This window comes from Dermochelys coriacea, chromosome 5 (genome assembly GCF_009764565.3).
Source record: "Dermochelys coriacea isolate rDerCor1 chromosome 5, rDerCor1.pri.v4, whole genome shotgun sequence".
NCBI classification, from domain to species: domain Eukaryota; kingdom Metazoa; phylum Chordata; order Testudines; family Dermochelyidae; genus Dermochelys; species Dermochelys coriacea.
Genome location: NC_050072.1, coordinates 62,274,991 through 62,299,016, shown reverse-complemented (window position 1 = coordinate 62,299,016; position 24,026 = coordinate 62,274,991). Strand labels below are relative to the sequence as shown.

At 41.8% G+C, this 24,026-nt stretch overlaps 1 protein-coding gene across 1 annotated transcript; it reads left to right on the top strand.

The window, feature by feature from the left end:
* Positions 1–3,436: 3,436 nt before the first annotated feature.
* On the top strand, positions 3,437–23,364 carry SPATA9 (spermatogenesis associated 9). Its single transcript, XM_043515467.1, is given in 8 exon segments — positions 3,437–3,689; positions 8,773–8,841; positions 8,967–9,055; positions 21,878–22,174; positions 22,443–22,457; positions 23,119–23,180; positions 23,182–23,291; positions 23,294–23,364. Coding segments are annotated over 8 exon segments (966 nt in total).
* The last annotated feature ends 662 nt before the right edge of the window (positions 23,365–24,026 follow it).

Here is a 24,026-nt window from a genome sequence, read left to right as displayed (position 1 = left end):
ATTCAAAAACACAAGAACTTCCTCTAGGCTTAGTTTCAAAGTTACAAAAAACAGGAATAAACCTCCCTCCAGCAAAGGAAAAATTCACAAGCAGAACAAAAGATAATCTAACACGCCTTGCCTGGCTTTTACTTACAATTTTTGTAATATGAGGGACTTTTAGGATGGCTTACAAGAGAAGGAGTTTTCTGACCTGGTGCTTCTCTGCTTCCCAAGAGAACACACACAACAAAGGCTCCCCTCCAAGATTTGAAAGTATCTTCTTTCCCCATTGATCCTTTTGGTCAGGTGCCAACCAGGTTATTTGAGCTTCTTAACCCCTTACAGGTAAGGAGGAATTCTAGGCTATCCTTAGCTGTATGCTTATGACAGAGGCCCAGGTAAGCGCCGCACTCCCGACCTCTTCCCAGAGCCTGCCCCCAAACTCCCTCCCAGAGCCTGCACCCCATCCCCACACACCCCCTGCCCCCAAACTCCCTCCCAGAGCCTGCACCCCATCCCCACAAACCCCCTGCCCCCAAACTCCCTCCCAGAGCCTGTACCCCAATCCCCTGCCCCTGACCTCCTCCCCCACCCAAACTCCCTCCCAGAGCCTTAGGTAGGTGGGGGGTGGGTTCTGGGTGGCATGAGTGACATTATTGGCCCTCTGGTAGGGTTTGAGGACTGGCACTGGTCCTAAGGAAAATTGAGTTTGAGATCCCTGACATAGGGGATGACAAATTTCTGCTTGTGTCAGTTAATTAGTTCAAGTGGCAGAGGTACATGAAGTGGATCTAAAGACTTCAGCCCTGCTGATGAACCATATGGGGTGTCACTATGCCATATGATAGAATTACTTTTTTTGTATTGCTTTAAAAAAAAAAAAACAACCTAGGAACTTACACAAAAAACTAGGTCAAAAGTGTGACTTCAACCTTCACCAGCACTCAGAAGTTAGGAAATGCCAGTATTAAAGTCGTGTGTGCTATCTTAATTCAGTCCTCTTGTACTAGGGTGACCATAAGTCCCATTTTGGCCAGAACAGTCCCTTTTTAAAGCCCTGTCCTGGCTGTCCTGATTTTTTTGGCAAAAGCGGGCATTTGTCCTATTTGCTCTTGCCAACTTGATCAGTTGGCAAGAGCAAATGGGACAAATACCCACTTTTGTCAAAAAAGTGGGGTGTGGAAGAACATGGGGGGGCGGTGGGAGCAGCAATGCCAGCCCTGCACAGAAGGGCAGGCAGGGCTTGGGTAAGCAACGACATCCAACCCATGCAGGGAGGGCAGGGCTCAGGCAAGCAGCTTGGCCAGCCCCCTGTGGGGGTGGGGAGGCAGGGAGGGAGGACTTGGGCTATCCCCACACGGTGTCCCATTTTCCCTTTAGGAAATATGGTCACCCTACCTTGTGCATATGCATTATGGTAGTCTTTAATTACATTATCACATACTATTTTTTCCACAGGAACCCAGCCACATTCAGTGTACAGACTGTACCATGCTCTGGGGTGAATCAGAGTTGTGTAGTGAATGAGACTGTTGTCTGTAGGACCCCTGCTTCCTTTGTCGCACAAGTCAGAAGTTGTGTAGTGAATAAGGTGGGGATTTCTGGAAAAGAAATGTTTAGTTTATGATAAAGGCATATGATGAATGCTTCCCAGGTGAATTGGATTCTATCCCTGCCTCAGCCACAGACTTCCTGTGTAAAGCTAGGCAAATCACTTAAATTTTTCACAGGTAGTCATGAATTGTGTGCTGCTCATTTTGTGAGTGCCCAGCTTGAAACTCTGGGCTCTGATTTGCAGAAGTGCTGAGCGCTCACAGCTGCAATTAAAGTCAGTGGGACCAGTGCTCTGAACATATAAAATACTATATAATGCTCAGTACTCTGAAAAAAATCAGGCCTTCAGCATCTTTATTTGGGGACCCAAAATTAATGCCTCAATTCTCTTTGTGTAAAAGGGGGATAATATCACCCCTTCACCTCACAGGTATGTTGTGAAGCACTCATATGCTATAGTGACACAGTTTGAAGAGTGTGCATTAAATATTATGGGGCCACACAACTTGTGCACTGAATGAGTCAGGGGACCTGCGCAAAACATTAGCATAAGTGCATACACACTCTTCCCACCCTTTGGGATAGGGATGTTCTTTGAAAAAGGCATAACTGGATATCACTGTTATTGGCAGCTGCCAAAATGGTCCATTAGGGACATAAAACTTTAAGCAGTTATGGGAGTGCTCTTTCACTGGGGGAAGTTGCAAATTGGCATAAAATTATCTTTGTCTTGTCCCATTCCCCTCACTTTAGTCCTCTGAGCACAGTACAGGCAGGTCAAAGAATCTGTGACAATATATTTAAAGCAGGCCCTTTTAGAATGAAGAAACCCTGAATACTTCATGAACTACTGTGTACAATAATTATTTCACCACTGTTGCATGCACCAGAGTCCAACAGATAACAGTTTAGAACAGAAAAGACCTGATCTGGTAACTGCAGGAAAAGTAAAAAATCACCAGAACTGGAATTTAGCCAGGATCTCAGTGTTAACTTGCCTACTGTAAAAAATGCCATAGAATCTTTAATTCTTTGTGCATGTGTCAGTGTGGATCCCACTGTAGGTATGCATGTGCCCCAAGCACATAATACCAGATTTTTTTGAATAGCAGTTGGGGTGTATGTACCCTGTGCTGCCTCATGCTCCAGTATGAGGGCAGGCAGCTGCAACCCTCCCTCACTTTCCTCTTACCACCCATCGCAGCAAGCTGGAATCTAGCTGGTGTCTGACCCACTAGACTTTAGCCCTGGCTAAATTTCTCAAAAACTTCTGAGATTCTTCAGAATCACCTTCATTCTTTTATTTTTATTACCCTAGACTGCTGTAGTACTTGCTGAACCAAAAAGTGCTTGCAGACTGCCCCTCTACCTATACAACCCTCTCCCATAACACACACACCCTGCACAGGACTCAAAAAAAATGGTGAACTCAAAACCCACTTCAAGCCTTGTCTGTCCTGTAACAGATTAATTCCACTAAAAGACGGGCATAGAAGATGGCTGTTCTGCTTGGGAGAGTCTTGCTTCCCAAGCAGGTGCTCACTCTGCCTCTCCTTTTCTGCAAGGAACCCACAAGTGGAGGGATGTGAAGCTGAAGCTCTGTCTTCTGGAGCAATCTATGAGAAATCCAGAAAAGCCAAGTTAAAAGACCCCTCTAATAGTCAGACTCATATCTTCCAGTGTTCCATCTAATACGCAGACCACCTTTCTGCAGAGAAAGCAGCACCAAATCCAGGTCCAGCTCCAGCATTGGCATCATCAGCACCAGTGCTGATGCCATTAACAGTGCCAGCTTCAAATTTGACACCTCAAATGTCAATACAGCGTGCCAAAAGGGGCCACCCAAAATACAAGTGCAGAAACTTGAGAAGGAGCTCTAGGTCCTCCCATAAAGAGGGACATGGAAGATGCCAAGAGACAAGCTAGCCAAGTCACAAATGGCTTCAAAGACAGGTGGAAAGGAGCAGACTACAGTGCAGCGTACTCCACTGGTACCAGGCCCATCACCTGCAATGCCCCATATATGTCAACTCCAATACCAATTGCAGAGACACACAGCGCACTGGAGCTGCACTCGGCACTGAGGTATTCACTGTCACCAACACAGTCTGTTGCTGATACTGTTTTACCAGTTAGCGCTGTGTATGAAAGAGGTACACTTCTCCTCACCATCCCCAGGACACACTTTTTTTTTTGCCAGCATCCAGCAGCGACTCTTTGCCACTGAGGTCTAAGAGTAGTGCTGCCAAGAGTTGGGAGGATCTCTACAGATCTCAATCACCAGCATGGTGGCACTAGTCTTGCAAGCAGCTCACCAACCCTCCATGCACATACAGCACGCCACTGTGGCCCTACTGCAGCTACCGGGGTCCACTTTATCAGTCCTTTAGAAGCCAGTCCCTGTCTTTATGGAAGGGGAGGTCCCCTCTCCTGTGACTTTGTGAGTGCGACCTCAGATGAAGACATCCTAGATGTGGAAAGAGCCTTGTAACAAATATCAGTCACTATAATACCAATGGTGAAACATGTTGAAAAATGGTGTCAGGTACCCTCCTTGAGATCTGAGTATTCTTACACCCACCCCAACACTCTTGGATGTCAAGGAGAAGTCAAGATTCCCCAAGAATATGCCCAAAGTCAGAGTCCAAATGCTTAGATCTGTTTGTAAGAAAGGAATACTCCTCAGCCTTGCTCCAGATGAGGGTGGGCAACTGCCTAACATTGCTGGCCAAACATGATTTTTTAACATGAGAACGGATGACACCCTTCCTGGACAAGCCCCTCACAAAAGCAGATACAATCTGAAAGACATAATAAAAGGTCAGCTTGTGGCCAACACAGCTTTACAGGCAGCAGTGGATGCTTCTGACACCACAGCCAGGTCTATGTGACCATAGTGACTAAGCGGACAGCGCTGGGGCTCCAAGCCTCAGGTATCCCTCACAAGATAGAAGACACGACTGAAGACTTGCCCTTTGAGGGCTTGGAGCTGTTCAGCGAACAGACTGATAGTATCCTATGTTCGATGAAAGTTTTCATAGTAACCCTGTCCTCTCTGGAACCTACACACCTCAGCCCTATTGGAAGGTGTACCTCCCTCAACCATTACACCAGCAGAGGCTGCATACTCCATCTTACCACAGACAGATGAAGTACATGCTGGGAATGCATGAAATACAACAAGGGAGGGGCATCAAGCCTCTTTGACCTCTGTCCCACACTCTACCATGATGACTCATGAGCAAATTTGATGAGACAGTTGGGAGGCACATAGGAACCAGTCTACAGAGCACAACCTCTGGAAGCCACCTTGCCCCATTCCACAGGGCATGGTTCTGTTAACATCAGACAGAGGGTACTGGAGATTATAGCCATGGCTACCCCATATAGTTTGATTCCACACCCACACCCCTTCCCTATCCCTCTTCAGAGACTTGACTCACAAGAGCTTATTGCAAACAGAAGTGGCTTCTTTACTTTAACTTAGAGCTCCAGAGAGGGTTCCTCAAGAGTACAGGAGAAGTATTGTTAATATTTTCTTATTCCAAAGAAAAAAAGACATCTTTGTCCTATCCTAGACTTGAGGGACTCAGCAAATATATATGCTGTTTCATATTCAGGATAGTAACACTTGCCTCCATCATTCCCATCACTCCAACCTCAAAATTAGTTCACATCTTTTGACTTCCAGGTTGCATACTTCCACATGGCCATCCCTCTGGCTCACTGGAAGTACCTAAAATGCACAGTGGAGAGCAGCCATTACCAATACAGGGCTCTGCCTTTCATACTTTCTCCAGCACTGAAAGTGTTCACTAAGTGTCTGGCCATAGTAGGACTCATCTAAGGAAACGGAGAATTCATGTCTACTCATATGTAAGTCACCAGCAGGTCCCAAATGGAGGCTGAAACAGCTCTGGATCATTTCCTTTCCCTGTTCTCCCACTTAGGGCTCCTAATGAATGGGGAGAGAGATTCTCATACTGTTGCAAAAAATATATTAAATAAAACTTTTTACAAAGTATTACAACTTGTGTGGTACCTTTACTAAATTTAAGAGTAGCTACAAGAAGTATTTAAAAAGTACACATGGTTACAAAATGTTAAAGCTAGTCAAAGAAATTCCAGAAGGTTTCTGCTTCTAGGTCCCAAGGACAAGCAAACATCAATCTGAATGAACACTTTTAGGAAGAAACCTGAGTGTGAAAGGAATGTAGGTTTGTTATCAGAGCAATAAATCTAGAGGTAAAGTGGGCCTATGCTAATCCCCCTTCCCCCCCTTTTTATATTAGAAAGTCTGCATATTTAGGAGATGAAAGTATCATATAAGCCAACCCCTAAGGCATGGAGCCAATAAAAGAATAACAGTAACCAACTTAAATATGAACAAGCATTAAAGAGGTGTGTTTTCATATAGTTTCATCAAAATAATGATAAGGGTATACAAAATTCACAAGTCAGCACCCCACACCCCTGGCTACTCTGTTTAGAAAGCAAGCACTCCTCAGTTCAGCCTTTCCACCACTAAAAGGAAGCTGCCACAGACAGATATGAAAAACAGAGAAGAATCAAAGTTTCAGAGTAGCAGCCATGTTAGTCTCTAAGGTGCCACAAGTACTCCTTTTCTTTTAGAGAAGAATCAAGAAGAAACCAACTCAAGGAAATCTCCCCAAGACTTCAACATGAATGGATTGGTAAGAAAAAGTTAACTAAAACACTGCCAGGGATTAGATATAAAAGTCTCATAATGATTTTGTTTCAGAGTAGCAGCCGTGTTAGTCTGTATTCGCAAAAAGAAAAGGAGTACTTGTGGCACCTTAGAGACTAACAAATTTATTTGAGCATAAGCTTTCGTGAGCTACAGCTCACTTCATCGGATGCAGTGAGCTGTAGCTCACGAAAGCTTATGCTCAAATAAATTTGTTAGTCTAAGGTGCCACAAGTACTCCTTTTCTTTTTATAATGATTTTGTTGGAATACTGAAATAAATTAAGACTAACAGTTTCTCCTGTTAATCACCAACTGGTTAAAAGGTATTTCTGGAAAGGAGAGGAGGACTAAACACTGGTAAACAAAAAAAAGGTAGGATTTAATTAAATTTAAAATGTTTAATATTGGTTAATTGGCTTGTCTCAATACAACTCCTTAAATGGCTTCTTCTAAGTAACTGATTTAAATGTTTTCTTCCGTTTCATAGATTGTAGTTAAGATTGTTGAGTTTGCCAACTATAAACTGGCAGGTTTATCTGCCCTAAAATCTCCAGAGTACTATCTCTGTTAAAAGCTCTACACAAAGAGACATATAGAAAAAAATTGTAATGGAAGTAACCAGTTTATCATTTGTGTTTAATGTTTTCTTATTCTTTTCTTTAATTATAAAATAGCATTGGTTAATAATTGTGATTATTTTTCTTGGTCTTAATCATGGTGTCCCATAAAGTATTTAAAAGAACACCTGTGACTCAATGATGGTAACCACATCCCTGAGTTTGTAGTAAGATAAACAATTAGTCAGAGCTGGCCTGCCATTTTTTGTTTCTCTGAACTAAATATTTTTAGTAATTTTTAAAACCAAAGTAGTAGATGTTCAATAATTAAAAACTACCCCCTTCCATCTCACATGAACTATGAGAATTTGTCTGTCATACCAATGCAGATGACAGAGTGCATAGGAGCTATGCTCAATTCTAGTTTGGCAAAAGCTTTCCTGCCAGAAGACAGGTTTGTATACCTTCAGTCAAGTCAATGACATATGACCTACAGACAAGATTGATAGTTGCAGTGTATACATGTCTACATGGATGTATGTGATACTACTTGCCAGATTTTGCTAGTGACCTATGCATCGCTGCCAGAGGACAGTCTGACTCTCATCTGGCCACCTTATAACCAAATGTGTTTCAGTCCCACTCTGCATCCTGAAGAACTGAAATAGTGGATAGACCTGCTGATCGTAAGAAAATTGATAGTCTTCTTGGTCCCCTCCCCAATGACACTGGCACAGACACATCATGGACAGGCTTGTGTGCCCCACTTGAATCACTTGCAAATGCAAGGTTCTTGGTCTCAGGACAATCTAAAACATCATATGAACATCTTGGAACTGAAAGCCATAGCATGGTATTCCTTCCTTCCTCCAAGCTACCCACACTGCAGACTTTGATGCACAACACCTCAGTGATACCCTATAGTGCAAATCTGAATTAACAAATAATATATATTCTGCAATACTTCAAAGGAAAATGGGTGAAATTCTCAACCCCCACATTTTCCTCAGTAAATGGGGGTTTATATGGGGCCAGTAGGAACACTATTCTCCTCACTAATAGTGGCAAGGCACCAGCCATCCTGGCATCTGGTCCAAAGGCATCACTATTGTTGTGGTCTTGCTGAACATTACCTCTCAGTATTAAACACAGGAGTTTATAAACTATACTAATTAAAGACAGCTAACAAATACCCCTAGTTCAGAAATGTGGCAATGTTTTGTTTCTGTTTTCTTTATGTTGGCAACCAATGCAGCCATATTAAGAATCATTTGAATTAAACATATATTTTTGGCATGTTTGAGGGCTCCATTGGTAGTGGCCAACATTAGCGTGTTGACACTTGGGTATTTCCTTGTCTTGGAGAGAAGAGCAGAAGGAACTAGAAGCAGCTGGAGCCTATTAGTTTCCCAGGAACCAACCGGGTGCATATAATAAGAAAAGGAATAATAAATCACTGGCTGACTGATGGAAAGGCTCATAGCTATACTGAGAGAAACAGTCTAATGCAAAGGACAAAAACTCTGAGTTCTCTTGCTTGCTTAAAACTTAAGGAAAGGAATAAGGGACTTTTGTTTGTTTACCTTGAACCTGAAGACAAAAGAAATCAGAGATGTATTTTGTTTAGCCCCAAGCCCATGGATTTAGGATACCAGAAGAGCAAGATGTAAAACAGTGTCTCCTTGTGCACAACTTAGAAGAAATGTGATCATTTATATGGCAACTTGTGAAAAGTACAGATGATTTTTTTCCTGATAGGATCATACCTTGGGCACCACACATCCACAGAGCATCAGAAGCTAAGTGGGTATCTAAGAGATCCACTGTGCTGTCATAAAGGCTCCCTGCCTGGATATGGTGATGTTCATGTGTGTGTGGGGGGCATGGTGTGCTCATTTGTGATCTGAGAGTCCATCTGGGTTAGGCATGTGAGTAACTGGAGCTTAGGACTCAGGGGAACTCACCCTAGGACACAAGATACCCATCAAACCAATTGGGTGGATATGTGGGCAGGCGTTAAAGAGATTTTCTGGACAAGGTACATAATCCTGGTTGTAATCCATTTAAACCCATAAACCTTACTTGTCCTACCTATTTGTACATGGTACCACCACTTTGTTTAATTAATTAGGAGGTCTTTAATTGCTTCTTTTTTTACCTCAGTTTACCTAATTCAGAGAGCAGTTGTGGAAATTATAGATGAGATTAAGGATGAATTTTCAACCATAATTGGATTGCAACAGTCAAACCAGGTAAAAATACTGAACTACTGTATTTCATTGCCATTGAAGTTCTGATAAAGGATTTTCCCCTTCTTGTTTAAAAATATTATGAATGTGTTTTATCTACCATTATTTAATAAGACATGTTCTGCTGCGGTTGATATGTAGTCATTAAATAGTTATTGGAGCAGGGACTGGAACCTGCGTCTGCCAGGTGGGTGCTCTAATCTCTGGGCTGTAGAGTTATGTTTCACTCTTTCTCTGGTGGGGCTTCTCCACTTCCATTTTGGGCTGGGCCCAATCTGGAAAGTGGACTCTGAATTAGACATTGTAGGTGAGATAGGCGGGGGAATGGCCTAAGCTGCTTTATGGCATCAGGATTTAGATGGCTCCGTACATACCCACTGGCAAAAATGTAGGGGAATTTATCAGCAGAAATGTAGATGCCTAGGTAATTTGTGGGTTAGGTGGCAGCTGATTGGAGGTTTTGAGAATCCTAACTTGAGAATCTTAAAATGCCTCAAGTAGATGTTTGTGGATGTAGCCGGCTGTCCTCCATTCCTCATCTATGGAATAGAGATTAAAATTTCTCTATTTCACAGAGATGTTGTGAAGGTAACATCCATTAAGGCTTGTGAGGTGCTCAGACTCTCTATTATGATAGACCCTCAACTCCTCCTACACTTCCAATTCCACTGACACTGGCAAATCAGACCGTGAAGTAGGACATCAATTCCAATCCCTCTCATGTAGAAATAAAATTGGGAGAAGAAGGCTTGTAATAAATTATTGCCTGAAACACCCCAACATCTACTTCCTCTGTTCCTGGTCTCTGGCTGCGGAGCATCTTTGGCAGAAGTGCCGTGACTAGGCTGACTTCTAACACTTCAAATTCATTTTCTTCTTCAGTTCTGGCATCTTCCTAGCTAAACAACTCCACTTAACCAATTTAATTGAATCTCATGTCCACAATCCCAACCACCTCTGACCACTCCTCAAACCCTCTCCTCATCCAACCTCCACTTCCCTCTGCACAAGTTCTTGCCAATTTCTTCCATGAGAAAATTGACAAAATCCAATATGATCTTCCACCTCTTTTTCTACAACTCTTTCTTCCGCCTCCCTGTTACAGACACAGGAGTTTCTCATCTGTTCTCCTCCTCTAAGCCTTCCTCTTGCCCCAGTGACCCCTCCTATTTGATTTCCCTCATACCCCCTCTCATTCCTTCCCTTACTCTTCTTGACCTCTTGTGTGCCTCTGGCTCAGTTGACTGGGATGAGGGCAGTCTAGCCTAGTGGTCAGAGCAGGCATCAGGAACCAAGGACATGGAGCAGAGCCAGAGTCAGTAGTGGGAAGCCAGGGCCAAGGATCAAACTAAGGTCAGGCACTAAAGCAAGCAAGGTAATAGGCAAGGAGGGGTTGAAGGCAGAGGCAGGACAGGAATAAGGTAACAGGAGCAATCACAGTGGTGAGCATGAACGTTGAGCAGCCAGCAAGCTGATGCTGCTGCCCCCTCCAGCCAATCAGGTGGTGTAGCCAATCAGACAGCTATTGTAGGCCAAATGTACTGAGGAGGCTGCCTGGAGACTAGATCTGCAGCAGGTCGTGATTCGTGACACTCTTTCCCCTCACGATACAAGCATGCTTTAATCTCTCCCATCTTAAAAAAAAATCCACCCTTGATCCAACTTGCCTTTCCAGTTAGTGCCGCATCCTCCCTTTCACCTCTAAGCTCATTGAACATGCTGTTTACATTTGCTGTCTAGAGTGCTCTCTTCCAGTTCCATCCTAGACCCTCTCCAACTAGCTTCTATCCTTTGCGCTTAACTGAAACTTACTAATGCTCTTGAAATCTTGTCCTTTTCTGATTCTCCTCCTACCTCTCTAATTGTTCTTTAGTGTGTCCTTTGGAAGATCCTCCTCATTTCCTCTCCAGCTTTCTGTAGGGGCTCCACAGGGATCTGTTCTTCATCCCTTTCTTTTCTCCCTCCACACTTATCTCTAAAATCTCATCCATAAATACAAATTAAACTACCATTTCTATGCTGATGACTCACAGATCTACCTCTCTACTCCAGGCCTGTCCCATTCTGTCTAAACTAAAACCATGGCCTGCCTGTCTGATTGGCTAAAAATCCACAACGCAATATCAGTGCAAGTTCAGCATGGCTGAAACAGAGTTCTTAATCTTTTCCACTAAGTCATCTTAAACTCAGACCTGTTTTTTCGTCTTCACATCCAGGCTATATCTAAATCTTACTGTTTCTTTCCATATAAGAACTCTTGAGATTTCCTGTCCATTTACACAGCTACAACTCTTGTCCAAGGTTTCATCTCACATCTCAATTACTGCAACATCCTTCTCACTAGCCTCGATGAAGTAAATCTCTCCCTGCTCATATCTATGCAGAATGCTGATACAAAGATCAATTTCCTTGCCCATTGCTTTGACCACATCACCTCGCTCTCTTTGAATCCCACCACTAGCTCTGTCTTCTGTATTGCATCAAATATAAACAACTTATTTTCACTTTCAAGGCCCTTTACAATGTATTACCAACCATCCTACTTATCATCCATTCATGATCAAAGTGTCAGCTCCCATTTCTGATCAGGTCATGATGCCAGCCTCCATCATCCACTCATTAATAAAATAAACATCTTTGTACTTTCTCCCATGCTGCCCCTCACCTGAGAGATGCTCCCCATAAATATCCACAAAACTAACTCATTATCCTCCTTAAAATTCTCCTTTTCCATTATACCTATTAAAAAAACTTGACCACGGTTAGGCTGCTGGCATGCAGAGACCACTGACAATGATGCTGACAAGTATCATCTCATTGTTTCCTTGCACTTCCCCATCTAACTCTCTGTGTCCATCTTTTGTCTCATTATACTTGGATTGTAAACTCTTTGGAACAGGGTCTGTCTTTTTGGTCTGTGTTTGTGCAGCACCTAGCACAATGACTTATGACTTACATGACTTTACATGACTTATGAGGAGAGGCTGAGGGAGCTGGGATTGTTTAGTCTGCAGAAGAGAAGAATGAGGGGGGATTTGATAGCTGCTTTCAACTACCTGAAAGGGGGTTTCAAAGAGGATGGCTCTAGACTGTTCTCAATGGTAGCAGATGACAGAACGAGGAGTAATGGTCTCAAGTTGCAATGGGGGAGGTTTAGATTGGATATTAGGAAAAACTTTTTCACTAAGAGGGTGGTGAAACACTGGAATGCGTTACCTAGGGAGGTGGTAGAATCTCCTTCCTTAGAGGTTTTTAAGGTCAGGCTTGACAAAGCCCTAGCTGGGATGATTTAACTGGGACTTGGTCCTGCTTTGAGCAGGGGGTTGGACTAGATGACCTTCTGGGGTCCCTTCCAACCCTGATATTCTATGATTCTATGATTTAATGGGATTCTGATCCATGACTGGGGCTCCTAGGTTCTACGATAATACAAAATAATAATAGGAATAACACAGCAATGTCTATTGAATGTTATAATTTATAAATATGTTATTATTTATGTTATTGCAGTAGTACCCAAAGGCCTCAATTAGGATTGGGATCCTGCTGTGCTAAGTGGTGACCCAAAGAGCTTAAAATATGATAGGCAACAAATGCCTTTTTCTATTGCCATTTAGGACGTGATCCTGCTCCTGCTGATGTCAGTGGGGGTTTTGCTATTTTAATAGGCTTGGGATCAGCCTTAAATGAACAAGAAAATATTTATTATTTCACCTCTTATTGACATTGGCATCAATAATCCCACTTTCTATTAGGGGACTAATATGACTGAAAGTGTGGCTACAAATGCCCCCCCATACCTAATTATACTACTGCAAAGCTCCCATTTGGGGAGTTTTGCTTGAGTAAAGATTGCCACTGACTCAGGTGGGAACAGCACTACTAAACCTGCTTGTGGACACTGATAAAATGTAATTTACACTTCTTCCTTGACAACATGAGCTAAAGTGTGTGTGGATGCATATACCATACATAATGGATATGGTGACATTTAGTCATTAGGTGCTAAGGACATTGAGATACATATAAGAACAGCCATATTGGATCAGACTAATAGTCCAACTAGCCTAGTGTCCTGTCTTCTGACAGTGGCTAGAGACAGATGCTTCAGAGGGAATGAACATCACAGGGCAATTTATCAAGTGATCCATCCCATGTGGTCCAGTCCCAGCTTCTGGCAGTTGGAGGTTTAAGGACACCCAGAGCATGGAATGAGTCCCTGACCATCCGGGCTAACAGCTATTGATAGACCTGCCTTCCATGAACATATCTAGTTCTTTTTTGAACCTTGTTATACTTTTGGACTTCACAACATCCCATGGAAATGAGTTCCACAGGTTGACTATGTATTGTGTGAAGAAGGATTTCCTTTTGTTTGTTTTAAACTTGCTGCCTATTAATTTCATTGGGGTTTTTGTGTTACATGAAGAGCTAAATAACACTTCTCTATTCCATTTCTCCATGCCATTCATGATTTTATAGACCTCTATCATCTCTTTTCATTGTCTCTTTTCTAAAATGAACAGTCCAAGTCTTTTTAATCTCGCCTCAGATGGAAGTTGTTCCATACTCCCAATTGTTTTTGTTGCCCTTCTCTGTACTTTTTCCAATTCTAATCTCTTTTTGAGATGGGCAACCAAAACTGCACAAAGTGGGCATACCATGGATTTACATAGTGATATGATATTTTTTGTCTTTTTATTATCTATTCCTCTCTTAATATTCTGTTAGGTTTTTTGACTTTTACTGTACAGTTTTCAGAGAACCATCCACAATGATCTCTTTCTTGAGTGGTAACAGCTAATTTAGACCCCATCATTTTGTACATATAGTTGGGATTATGTTTTCCAATGTGCATTACCTTGCACTTATCAACATTGAATTTCATCTGCCATTTTTTCACCCAGTCACCCAGATTAGTGAGATCCTTTTGTAATGGTTGGCAGTCAGCTTTGAACTACTTTGAGTAATTTTGCATCATCTGCCACCTTACTGTTCATCCTTTTTTTCCAGATCACTTATGAATATGTTGAACAGCACAGATATCAGTACACATTGGGGGACCCCACTATTTACCTCTCTCCACTGTGAAAACTGGCCATTTATTCCTACCATTTGTTTTCTGTCTTTCAACCAGTTACTGATCTATGAGAGAATCTTCCCTCTTATCCTATGACTGCTTAGTATGCTCAAGAACCTTGTCAAAGGCTTGCTGAAAGTCCAAGTACACTATATTGAGTGGATCATGCTTGTCCACATGCTTGTTGACGCTATCAGATAATTCTAATATACTGGTGAGGCATGATTTCCCTTTAAAAATGCTGTGTTAACTCTTCCTTAACATATCATGTTTATCTATGTGTCTGATAATTTTGTTCTTCACTACAATTTCAATCAGTTTGCCTGGTACTGAAGTTAGGCTTACTGGCCTGTGCCAGGATTGTTCTTGGAGCCTTTAAAAAAAATGTAAGTTACATTAGCTATCCTCTAGTTATCTTATACAGAGGGTGATTTAAGTGACAGGTTACATACCTTAGTTAGTTCTGCAATTTCATATTTGAGTTCCTTCAGAACTCTGGGGTGACAACCATCTGTCCTAGTGATTTATTACTGTTTAATTTATCAATTTGTTCCAAAACCTCCTCTATTGACACCTCAATCTGGGACAGTTCCTCAGATTTGTCACATAAGAAGATCAGCACAGGTGTCGGGATCTCCCGCATAGCCTCTGCAGTGAAGACTGATACAAAGAATTCATTTAGCTTCTCTGCAGCAGCCCCATCTTCCTTAAGTGCTCCTTTAGCACCGTGGCCATCTTGGGGCCCCGTTGACTGTTTGACAGGCTTCCAGCTTCTGATATACTTAAAAAAAATTGCAGTTAATTTTTTTTTACCTTAGCTAGTTCTTCAATTTTTTTTTTGCCCTGTGTTATTATATATACTTTTACGCTTGACAGAGTTTAAGCTTCTTTCTATTTTCCTATGATTTTACTTCCAATTTTAAAGGAATTTTTTTTGGGGGGAGGGGGTTCTAACAGCCTCTCTTACTCCGCTGTTTAGTCACAGTAGCACGGTCCTCTTATAGTTTTTAAATTGATTATTTAGGGCATACATTTCATTTGAGCCTTGTCAAGGTTCCTTCCCCACTCTGAATGCTAGGGTACAGATGTGGGGACCTGCATGAAAACCTCCTAAGCTTACTTTTACCAGCTTAGGTTAAAACTTCCCCAAGGTACAAACTATTTTACCCTTTGCCCTTGGATTTTCGCTGCCACCACCAAACGTCTAACCGGTATTATTATTATTATTAGGAAAGAGCCCATTTGGAAATGTCTTTCCTCCCCAAAATCCTCCCTTACCTTTAAACCCCCTTTCCTGGGGAAGGCTTGATAAAAATCCTCACCAATTTGCATCGGTGAACACAGACCCAAACCCTTGGATCTTAAGAATGAAAAAAGCATTCAGTTTCTTAAAAAAGAAAAAGTTAAAAAAAATCACCTCTGTAAAATCAGGATGGTAAATACTTTACAGGGTAATTAGATTCAAAACATAGAGAATCCCTCTAGGCAAAACCTTAAGTTACAAAAAGACACAAAAACAGGAATATCCATATCCATTCCATTTAGCACAGCTTATTTTCTCAGCCATTTAAACAAACAGAATCCAATGCATATCTAGCTAGATTACTTACTAAGTTCTAAGACTCCATTCCTGTTCTGTCCCCGGCAAAAGCATCACACAGACAGACCCAGACCCTTTGTTTCTCCCCCCTCCAGCTTTGAAAGTATCTTGTTTCCTCATTGGTCATTGTGGTCAGGTGCCAGCGAGATTATCCTAGCTTCTTAACTCTTTACAGGTGAAAGCGTTTTTCCTCTGGCCAGAAGGGATTTTAAAGGTGTTTACCCTTCCATTTATATTTATGACAAGCCTCTGTTATGATGTTTTGACATAGTCTCCATGCAGTTTGCAGGCATTTCACTCTTGTGACTGTTCCTTTTAATTTCCATTTAACTAGCCTCCTCACTTTTGTGTAGTTCCCCTTTTTTTAAATTAAATGCTACTGTGGTGGGTTTATTTGCATTCTCCTCCCCCTTATGTTAAATTTAATTATGTTATGGTTGCAATTATATTCACCTCTTGAATTAGATCCTATGTTCCATTTCAATGCACATTCCTTCCTAAATGTTTTGAGAACCTTATGTAGTTTTATTTTTTTTATATTTGTCACATATCATAATAGTAATAGCCAATGGTACAAAACATTTAAGACAGATCCTCATCTGGTTTAAATTGTCATAGTTCCATTTATTTCAACAACTATGGCACTTTACATCTCAAAATCTACCCTGCATTTTTTTTTCAAGCAACATTGCATAGGGTTTAGTTACAGGACTCCCACTGATGATTTTTTTATTTTAATGGAAGTTGCACTTCTGACCAATATCAGATAAAATACAGGTCACTGCAGAGCGCACAGAAACACGTCTTAATTCCTTACATGTGTAAGATACAATTTCTCCCATTTAGTGCAGTCCCTGAAATTCATCAACCTCACTGAACAAAATCTGAGTGGCTAAAATTGTGGAGGGAAGACTGCTGTGGAGTGCTCATACTTAGATTTTTCTCACACCGTCATCCTGTGGCCAGGCTATTATGCCAGTGTATGGATAGGAAGAATGACTGCTGCTACATTGTACCTAACCACTTGGATCATTGTATCCCTCTAATTACAGATCATGTGGTCCATTATAGAGCTGACACAGAGCTCCCTTATAGAGTGTGAAGGAGAGGGTTCAGAGAACTTTCCACAATCTCTCTGACCACAGTACAATCACCATGGGGCAGAAATAGTGCTAAGGGCCTTGTGCTGCTTCCCCCTACCCACATTAGGGTAAATTTCACACTAATCAATTGATTAGGTTTTCTTTAACATTTGGTTGAATCCCATTGAGCTGTAGGATATAAGGTCAGGTTTCTAAGTGATAACTACCAGAGATGCAAGGATGAAAGATTTTTGTAAGGCTTTGTTACTTGTAGTATGGTAATGCCCAAAGGCTCCAATCAGTACTGGGCCCCCTTGATCTTTAAATCAATATTTGAGGATATCAGTAACTCAGCCAGAGGTTATGGGCCTATTACAGAAGTGGGAGGGTGAGCTTCTGTGGCCTGAAAAGCACAGGAAGTCCAACTAAAAAATCATGATGATGCCTTTTGGTCTTAAAGTCTGAGACTCTATGATAAGCACTGCATAAATAGAGATGGCTCTTCCTTGAGGAGCTTACAATCTAAAAAGTCACTTACTGGCTAGCATACAAGCAAAGTATTATCAAGGTGATAATAGGAACTTCTTGCTATTTTTTTTTAATATGTCAGCTGTATATGCTGACGGCCCCTCAACCTGTAATTTGTACTATTACTAAAAACTGGCAAGCTAAGTGTCCTGGAAGAAGTGGGTGAAGAGAAGGAAAGGAGGGATTTGAAGGGGAGAGTAGAGGCTTTTTATCAGCTTAGGAATGACATTCCATGCATAAATGGCATCATGGAAGAAATAGATGTTTGTTGGAGAAGTGGACTCAGGCAAGGCTGGCATTGTCAGAGCAGGGGGCAAGGGAAAATGCATTCAGAGATGAGCAGATGAGTAGAAAACATTTTAAAATGTTTACAAATATTGAAGTAAAAAGAAAAGGAGTACTTGTGGCACCTTAGAGACTAACAAATTTATTAGAGCATAAGCTTTCGTGAGCTACAGCTCACTTCATCGGATGCATTTGGTGGAAAAAACAGAGGAGAGATTTATATACACACACACAGAGAACATGAAACAATGGGTTTATCATACACACTGTAAGGAGAGTGATCACTTAAGATAAGCCATCACCCACAGCAGGGGGGGGAAAGGAGGAAAACCTTCCATGGTGACAAGCAGGTAGGCTAATTCCAGCAGTTAACAAGAATATCAGAGGAACAGTGGGGGGTGGGGTGGGGGGAGAAATACCATGGGGAAATAGTTTTACTTTGTGTAAGGACTCATCCATTCCCAGTCTCTATTCAAGCCTAAGTTAATTGTATCCAGTTTGCAAATTAATTCCAATTCAGCAGTCTCTCGTTGGAGTCTGTTTTTGAAGCTTTTTTGTTGAAGTATAGCCACTCTTAGGTCTGTGATCGAGTGGCCAGAGAGATTGAAGTGTTCTCCAACTGGTTTTTGAATGTTATAATTCTTGACGTCTGATTTGTGTCCATTCATTCTTTTACGTAGAGACTGTCCAGTTTGGCCAATGTACATGGCAGAGGGGCATTGCTGGCACATGATGGCATATATCACATTGGTAGATGCGCAGGTGAACGAGCCTCTGATAGTGTGGCTGATGTGATTAGGCCCTATGATGGTATCCCCTGAATAGATATGTGGACAGAGTTGGCAACGGGCTTTGTTGCAAGGATAGGTTCCTGGGTTAGTGGTTCTGTTGTGTGGTGTGTGGTTGCTGGTGAGTATTTGCTTCAGATTGGGGGGCTGTCTGTAAGCAAGGACTGGTCTGTCTCCCAAGATCTGAGAGAGCGATGGCTCGTCCTTCAGGATAGGTTGTAGATCCTTGATGATGCGTTGGAGAGGTTTTAGTTGGGGGCTGAAGGTGATGGCTAGTGGCGTTCTGTTGTTTTCTTTGTTGGGCCTGTCCTGTAGTAGGTGACTTCTGGGTACTCTTCTGGCTCTGTCAATCTGTTTCTTCACTTCAGCAGGTGGGTATTGTAGTTGTAGGAATGCATGATAGAGATCTTGTAGGTGTTTGTCTCTGTCTGAGGGGTTGGAGCAAATGCGGTTATATCGTAGCGCTTGGCTGTAGACAATGGATCGAGTGGTATGATCTGGATGAAAGCTAGAGGCATGTAGGTAGGAATAGCGGTCAGTAGGTTTCCGATATACGGTGGTGTTTATGTGACCATCGCTTATTAGCACTGTAGTGTCCAGGAAGTGGATCTCTTGTGTGGACTGGTCCAGGCTGAGGTTGATGGTGGGATGGAAATTGTTGAAATCATGGTGGAATTCCTCAAGAGCTTCTTTTCCATGGGTCCAGATGATGAAGATGTCATCAATGTAGCGCAAGTAGAGTAGGGGCATTAGGGGACGAGAGCTGAGGAAGCGTTGTTCTAAGTCAGCCATAAAAATGTTGGCATACTGTGGGGCCATGCGGGTACCCATCGCAGTGCCGCTGATTTGAAGGTATACATTGTCACCAAATGTGAAATAGTTATGGGTCAGGACAAAGTCACAAAGTTCTGCCACCAGGTTAGCCGTGACAGTATCGGGGATACTGTTCCTGACGGCTTGTAGTCCATCTTTGTGGGGAATGTTGGTGTAGAGGGCTTCTACATCCATAGTGGCTAGGATGGTGTTTTTAGGAAGATCACCAATGGACTGTAGTTTCCTCAGGAAATCGGTGGTGTCTAGAAGATAGCTGGGAGTGCTGGTAACGAAGGGCCTGAGGAGGGAGTCTACATAGCCAGACAATCCTGCTGTCAGGGTGCCAATGCCTGAGATGATGGGGCGTCCAGGATTTCCAGGTTTATGGATCTTGGGTAGCAGATAGAATACCCCAGGTCGGGGCTCCAGGGGTGTGTCTGTGCGGATTTGTTCTTGTGCTTTTTCAGGGAGTTTCTTGAGCAAATGCTGTAGTTTCTTTTGGTAACTCTCAGTGGGATCAGAGGGTAATGGCTTGTAGAAAGTGGTGTTGGAGAGCTGCCTAGTAGCCTCTTGTTCATACTCCGACCTATTCATGATGACGACAGCACCTCCTTTGTCAGCCTTTTTGATTATGATGTCAGAGTTGTTTCTGAGGCTGTGGATGGCACTGTGTTCCTACAAGATCTCTATCATGCATTCCTACAACTACAATACCCACCTGCTGAAGTGAAGAAACAGATTGACAGAGCCAGAAGAGTACCCAGAAGTCACCTACTACAGGACAGGCCCAACAAAGAAAACAACAGAACGCCACTAGCCATCACCTTCAGCCCCCAACTAAAACCTCTCCAACGCATCATCAAGGATCTACAACCTATCCTGAAGGACGAGCCATCGCTCTCTCAGATCTTGGGAGACAGACCAGTCCTTGCTTACAGACAGCCCCCCAATCTGAAGCAAATACTCACCAGCAACCACACACCACACAACAGAACCACTAACCCAGGAACCTATCCTTGCAACAAAGCCCGTTGCCAACTCTGTCCACATATCTATTCAGGGGATACCATCATAGGGCCTAATCACATCAGCCACACTATCAGAGGCTCGTTCACCTGCGCATCTACCAATGTGATATATGCCATCATGTGCCAGCAATGCCCCTCTGCCATGTACATTGGCCAAACTGGACAGTCTCTACGTAAAAGAATGAATGGACACAAATCAGACGTCAAGAATTATAACATTCAAAAACCAGTTGGAGAACACTTCAATCTCTCTGGTCACTCGATCACAGACCTAAGAGTGGCTATACTTCAACAAAAAAGCTTCAAAAACAGACTCCAACGAGAGACTGCTGAATTGGAATTAATTTGCAAACTGGATACAATTAACTTAGGCTTGAATAGAGACTGGGAATGGATGAGTCATTACACAAAGTAAAACTATTTCCCCATGGTATTTCTCCCCCCCACCCCACCCCCCACTGTTCCTCTGATATTCTTGTTAACTGCTGGAATTAGCCTACCTGCTTGTCACCATGGAAGGTTTTCCTCCTTTCCCCCCCCTGCTGTGGGTGATGGCTTATCTTAAGTGATCACTCTCCTTACAGTGTGTATGATAAACCCATTGTTTCATGTTCTCTGTGTTTGTGTATATAAATCTCTCCTCTGTTTTTTCCACCAAATGCATCCGATGAAGTGAGCTGTAGCTCACGAAAGCTTATGCTCTAATAAATTTGTTAGTCTCTAAGGTGCCACAAGTACTCCTTTTCTTTTTGCGAATACAGACTAACACGGCTGCTACTCTGAAATATTGAAGTAGAATATGCCTCTATCGTGTGCATTTCTAATATGCCCATCATTGTATTACCAGGTGGCAATGTTGTAATTGAAATCAATAGGTAAATCGCCAACAATAAACCATTAAACTCTTTTGGCCCATATCAAGTGTAGTCTGTTTAATTGGATACATCCTCTATTACGCTCTTTATGTTCTGAGCTGATGGACTCTCTCAGCTAGAACACCTGCATCTCCAAATTTATATATTTAGGTTTGGTTTTGATGCTGAGTCTGATGGAAAATATGGTGAGCTCTGCCAGATGACAGCCTCCTGGGAGGTGATGACACCATCAACATCCACACAAGTAAAGTACTTCTCAAATTCAGATGATAGCTGCACTTTCCTGTTTGCTAAGCCACTGTAGGGCTGGGAATACTGCAAAGGTCATACACCTATTACAGGAGAAGGGTAGTCTTGTGCCCACTGGCCAAACAGGAGCTACAAAAGCTTTTTCTTCTAGATGCTAACTGTGCTACATAAATGCATGTTGTTTCCCAAGACATTAAAAGTGTAAAACATTCTGGTACTTCATATATAAACACGGGGCAGGATTATATCTTCCTATGTGTTTATAAAGCGTCTTGGACGTTGCCACAATTCAAGTAATTATACGTGTTCATTATTATTGTAGAGTTAAATGAAGAATGATAACTGAGCTTTTAATAAAATCGCTTGTATCTCTGCATAGCCTCAGTATCAAAGGATTATCTTTGGAATAGCCTTTCACTCTCCATAAAGTCATGATATTCTAAGAAATTCATTTTAGAATCATTTATCATATTATTTCTCAAACACTTCCCTTTCAGGAAATTGTTCCCATTCTACAAGCATCCAGATCAGTTGTGGCAAGTGCATTCTCTTCATCTCCTGGAGTAAGAGTTATTAATGGGCTAAACAGAATATCAACATCTTCAAAATCTGTTGCCAAAGTCTTGCAGCCACAACTTGTACAAAGTTTTGCAGAGTTAAATACTATGTCTCGTCTTCTGAAAAATGTAAATATACCAAAGCAGCCTCTCTATAAAAATCAGGTATGGGAGCATTAGTTCAAATGCTCATTATTTAGGACTATTCTGACGTTCTTTACCTGCGGTGTATATCAGGTTTTCAAACTATTTTCAATTAAAAGTTCTGTTCCACAGCTCATTCAAGTTTACTGCAAAACTGGAATCTTTACCATCTTTATCTCATTTTTCCCCCATGAATACTTTCACCTCTATTACATAGTAATTCATACGGGCACAGATCCTGAAACCATTGGTTTGTCCTCATTCAGTTAACATGCTGGGCCAAAACAGTAGGCATTTTGCCTGAATAAGGACTGTATACAAACAGATCCCCTGATTGCACCCAATATCTGCAAGTGGAGAGGCCCCTGCATACATGGTTCTCCTCCTTCCACATGGAAAGAGCATTTAGCCAGCTCTGCAGCAGCATTAACTCTCCTCCTCCACCGCTACTTTCTCCTGTAACCTACAGAAGGCCTGCTGAGTCAGAAGAATAGGCAGGCTGGTAGAAGGGCTGTGATGGATGCCACCCCTTTATGCTTGTGATTCCTGTACGTTCCAGTGACCCACAGATGATAAAAATTATTTACAATAATACATTCTATAGAAGAAATTTGTTATAGTAATAACTGTTTAAATGTTTGATAGACATAACGGCATTGACCTTACAAGCAAATTCACTTAGCTACAACTGTACAAAGTGTGTGGCTACCGTGGTGATGTATAAAAACTTGATCCTATGAAGTGCTAAACTAGTAGCCCTGATCTAACAGCACTTAAGCCTCCGCATAATTTTAAGCACATATAGTCTTACTGAATTTGCTGGGACTATTCATATGTGTAACTGTATTGGATTGTGGCCAAAGTGGTCAGCACCTTGAAGCACTGAGTCCTTTATTACTAAGTTATTGGTATGTATTAAAAAAACTTCAAAATAAAGGGTACTTCTTGTTGTTCATTTCAAATATCAGACAGACAGTAACATACAACTCCAAGTTATGGTTTTCTTCAACTAAACTACATATCTTTATTGTATGTAGGCAGTCTCTATTAACATAGTATTAAGGAAAATAAAAAACGTTGTTGAAGAAGAAAATGCCTCAAGAAAACACTAAGAATAAGGAAGAAAAAGATGTATTCTGCAAGTATGAAGATTTAGCAAGTTACACTGTGCCCTCCCCAGAGAAAAAAGTCTTTTCTGAATTTCCTGTTGATTCACTAAGAGCAGCATTCACATCCTACACTCTGCACTGGATCAAGATACAGTACTTAGTAGTGGTAACTGAAGCTCAGGTTTGTGAGCTTTTTGTTAGTGCATTGAAGTGAAAAGGAAGACATTTAATATACACAGAATTTACATTCTCTATTTGTTAATAAAATAATTAATACAAATAGCTATCTTCAGAGTTCCTTGACTAGTGAAAGAAAAAAAAGTCTATCTAGGTGTGGCTGAGGGCCTTACTATGAATGTTTTTAGGGCCATGTTCTATAGGATGTACATTTCTCACTGACACAAACTGTTTAAATTTCATTGATTATGCAAGTTAAAAAAATCCCCTGCTTTTAAGTGTGGAGTCTAGAGTGTTCCTTTTATACCAAATTCCACAAATCTGGCCCATGTCTAATTGCGTTTTTCTAGCAGATGGTCACTGACTATATTGGATTAATGTATGCTTTTGTTTCCTTTACTGTGGGTCAGCCTGCCAAGGATGTTTCTCTCTGATTTTTCCCTTTACCCACTTTTCTCATCTCCTGGGTTGATTCACTGGACTAGGATGTTTGACTTCACAAAATGTTACGACGTTTAAAAATAACCATATCCAATCATGTCAGAATTATGAAAAGAGATCATCTTTGAGTTCTACCCAAAGCATTAACAGAATATTCTCCTCTGTGTCCCATTGGTGTTGAGAGGCCACACACTCTCTTATGCTTCATTTTTAAATCT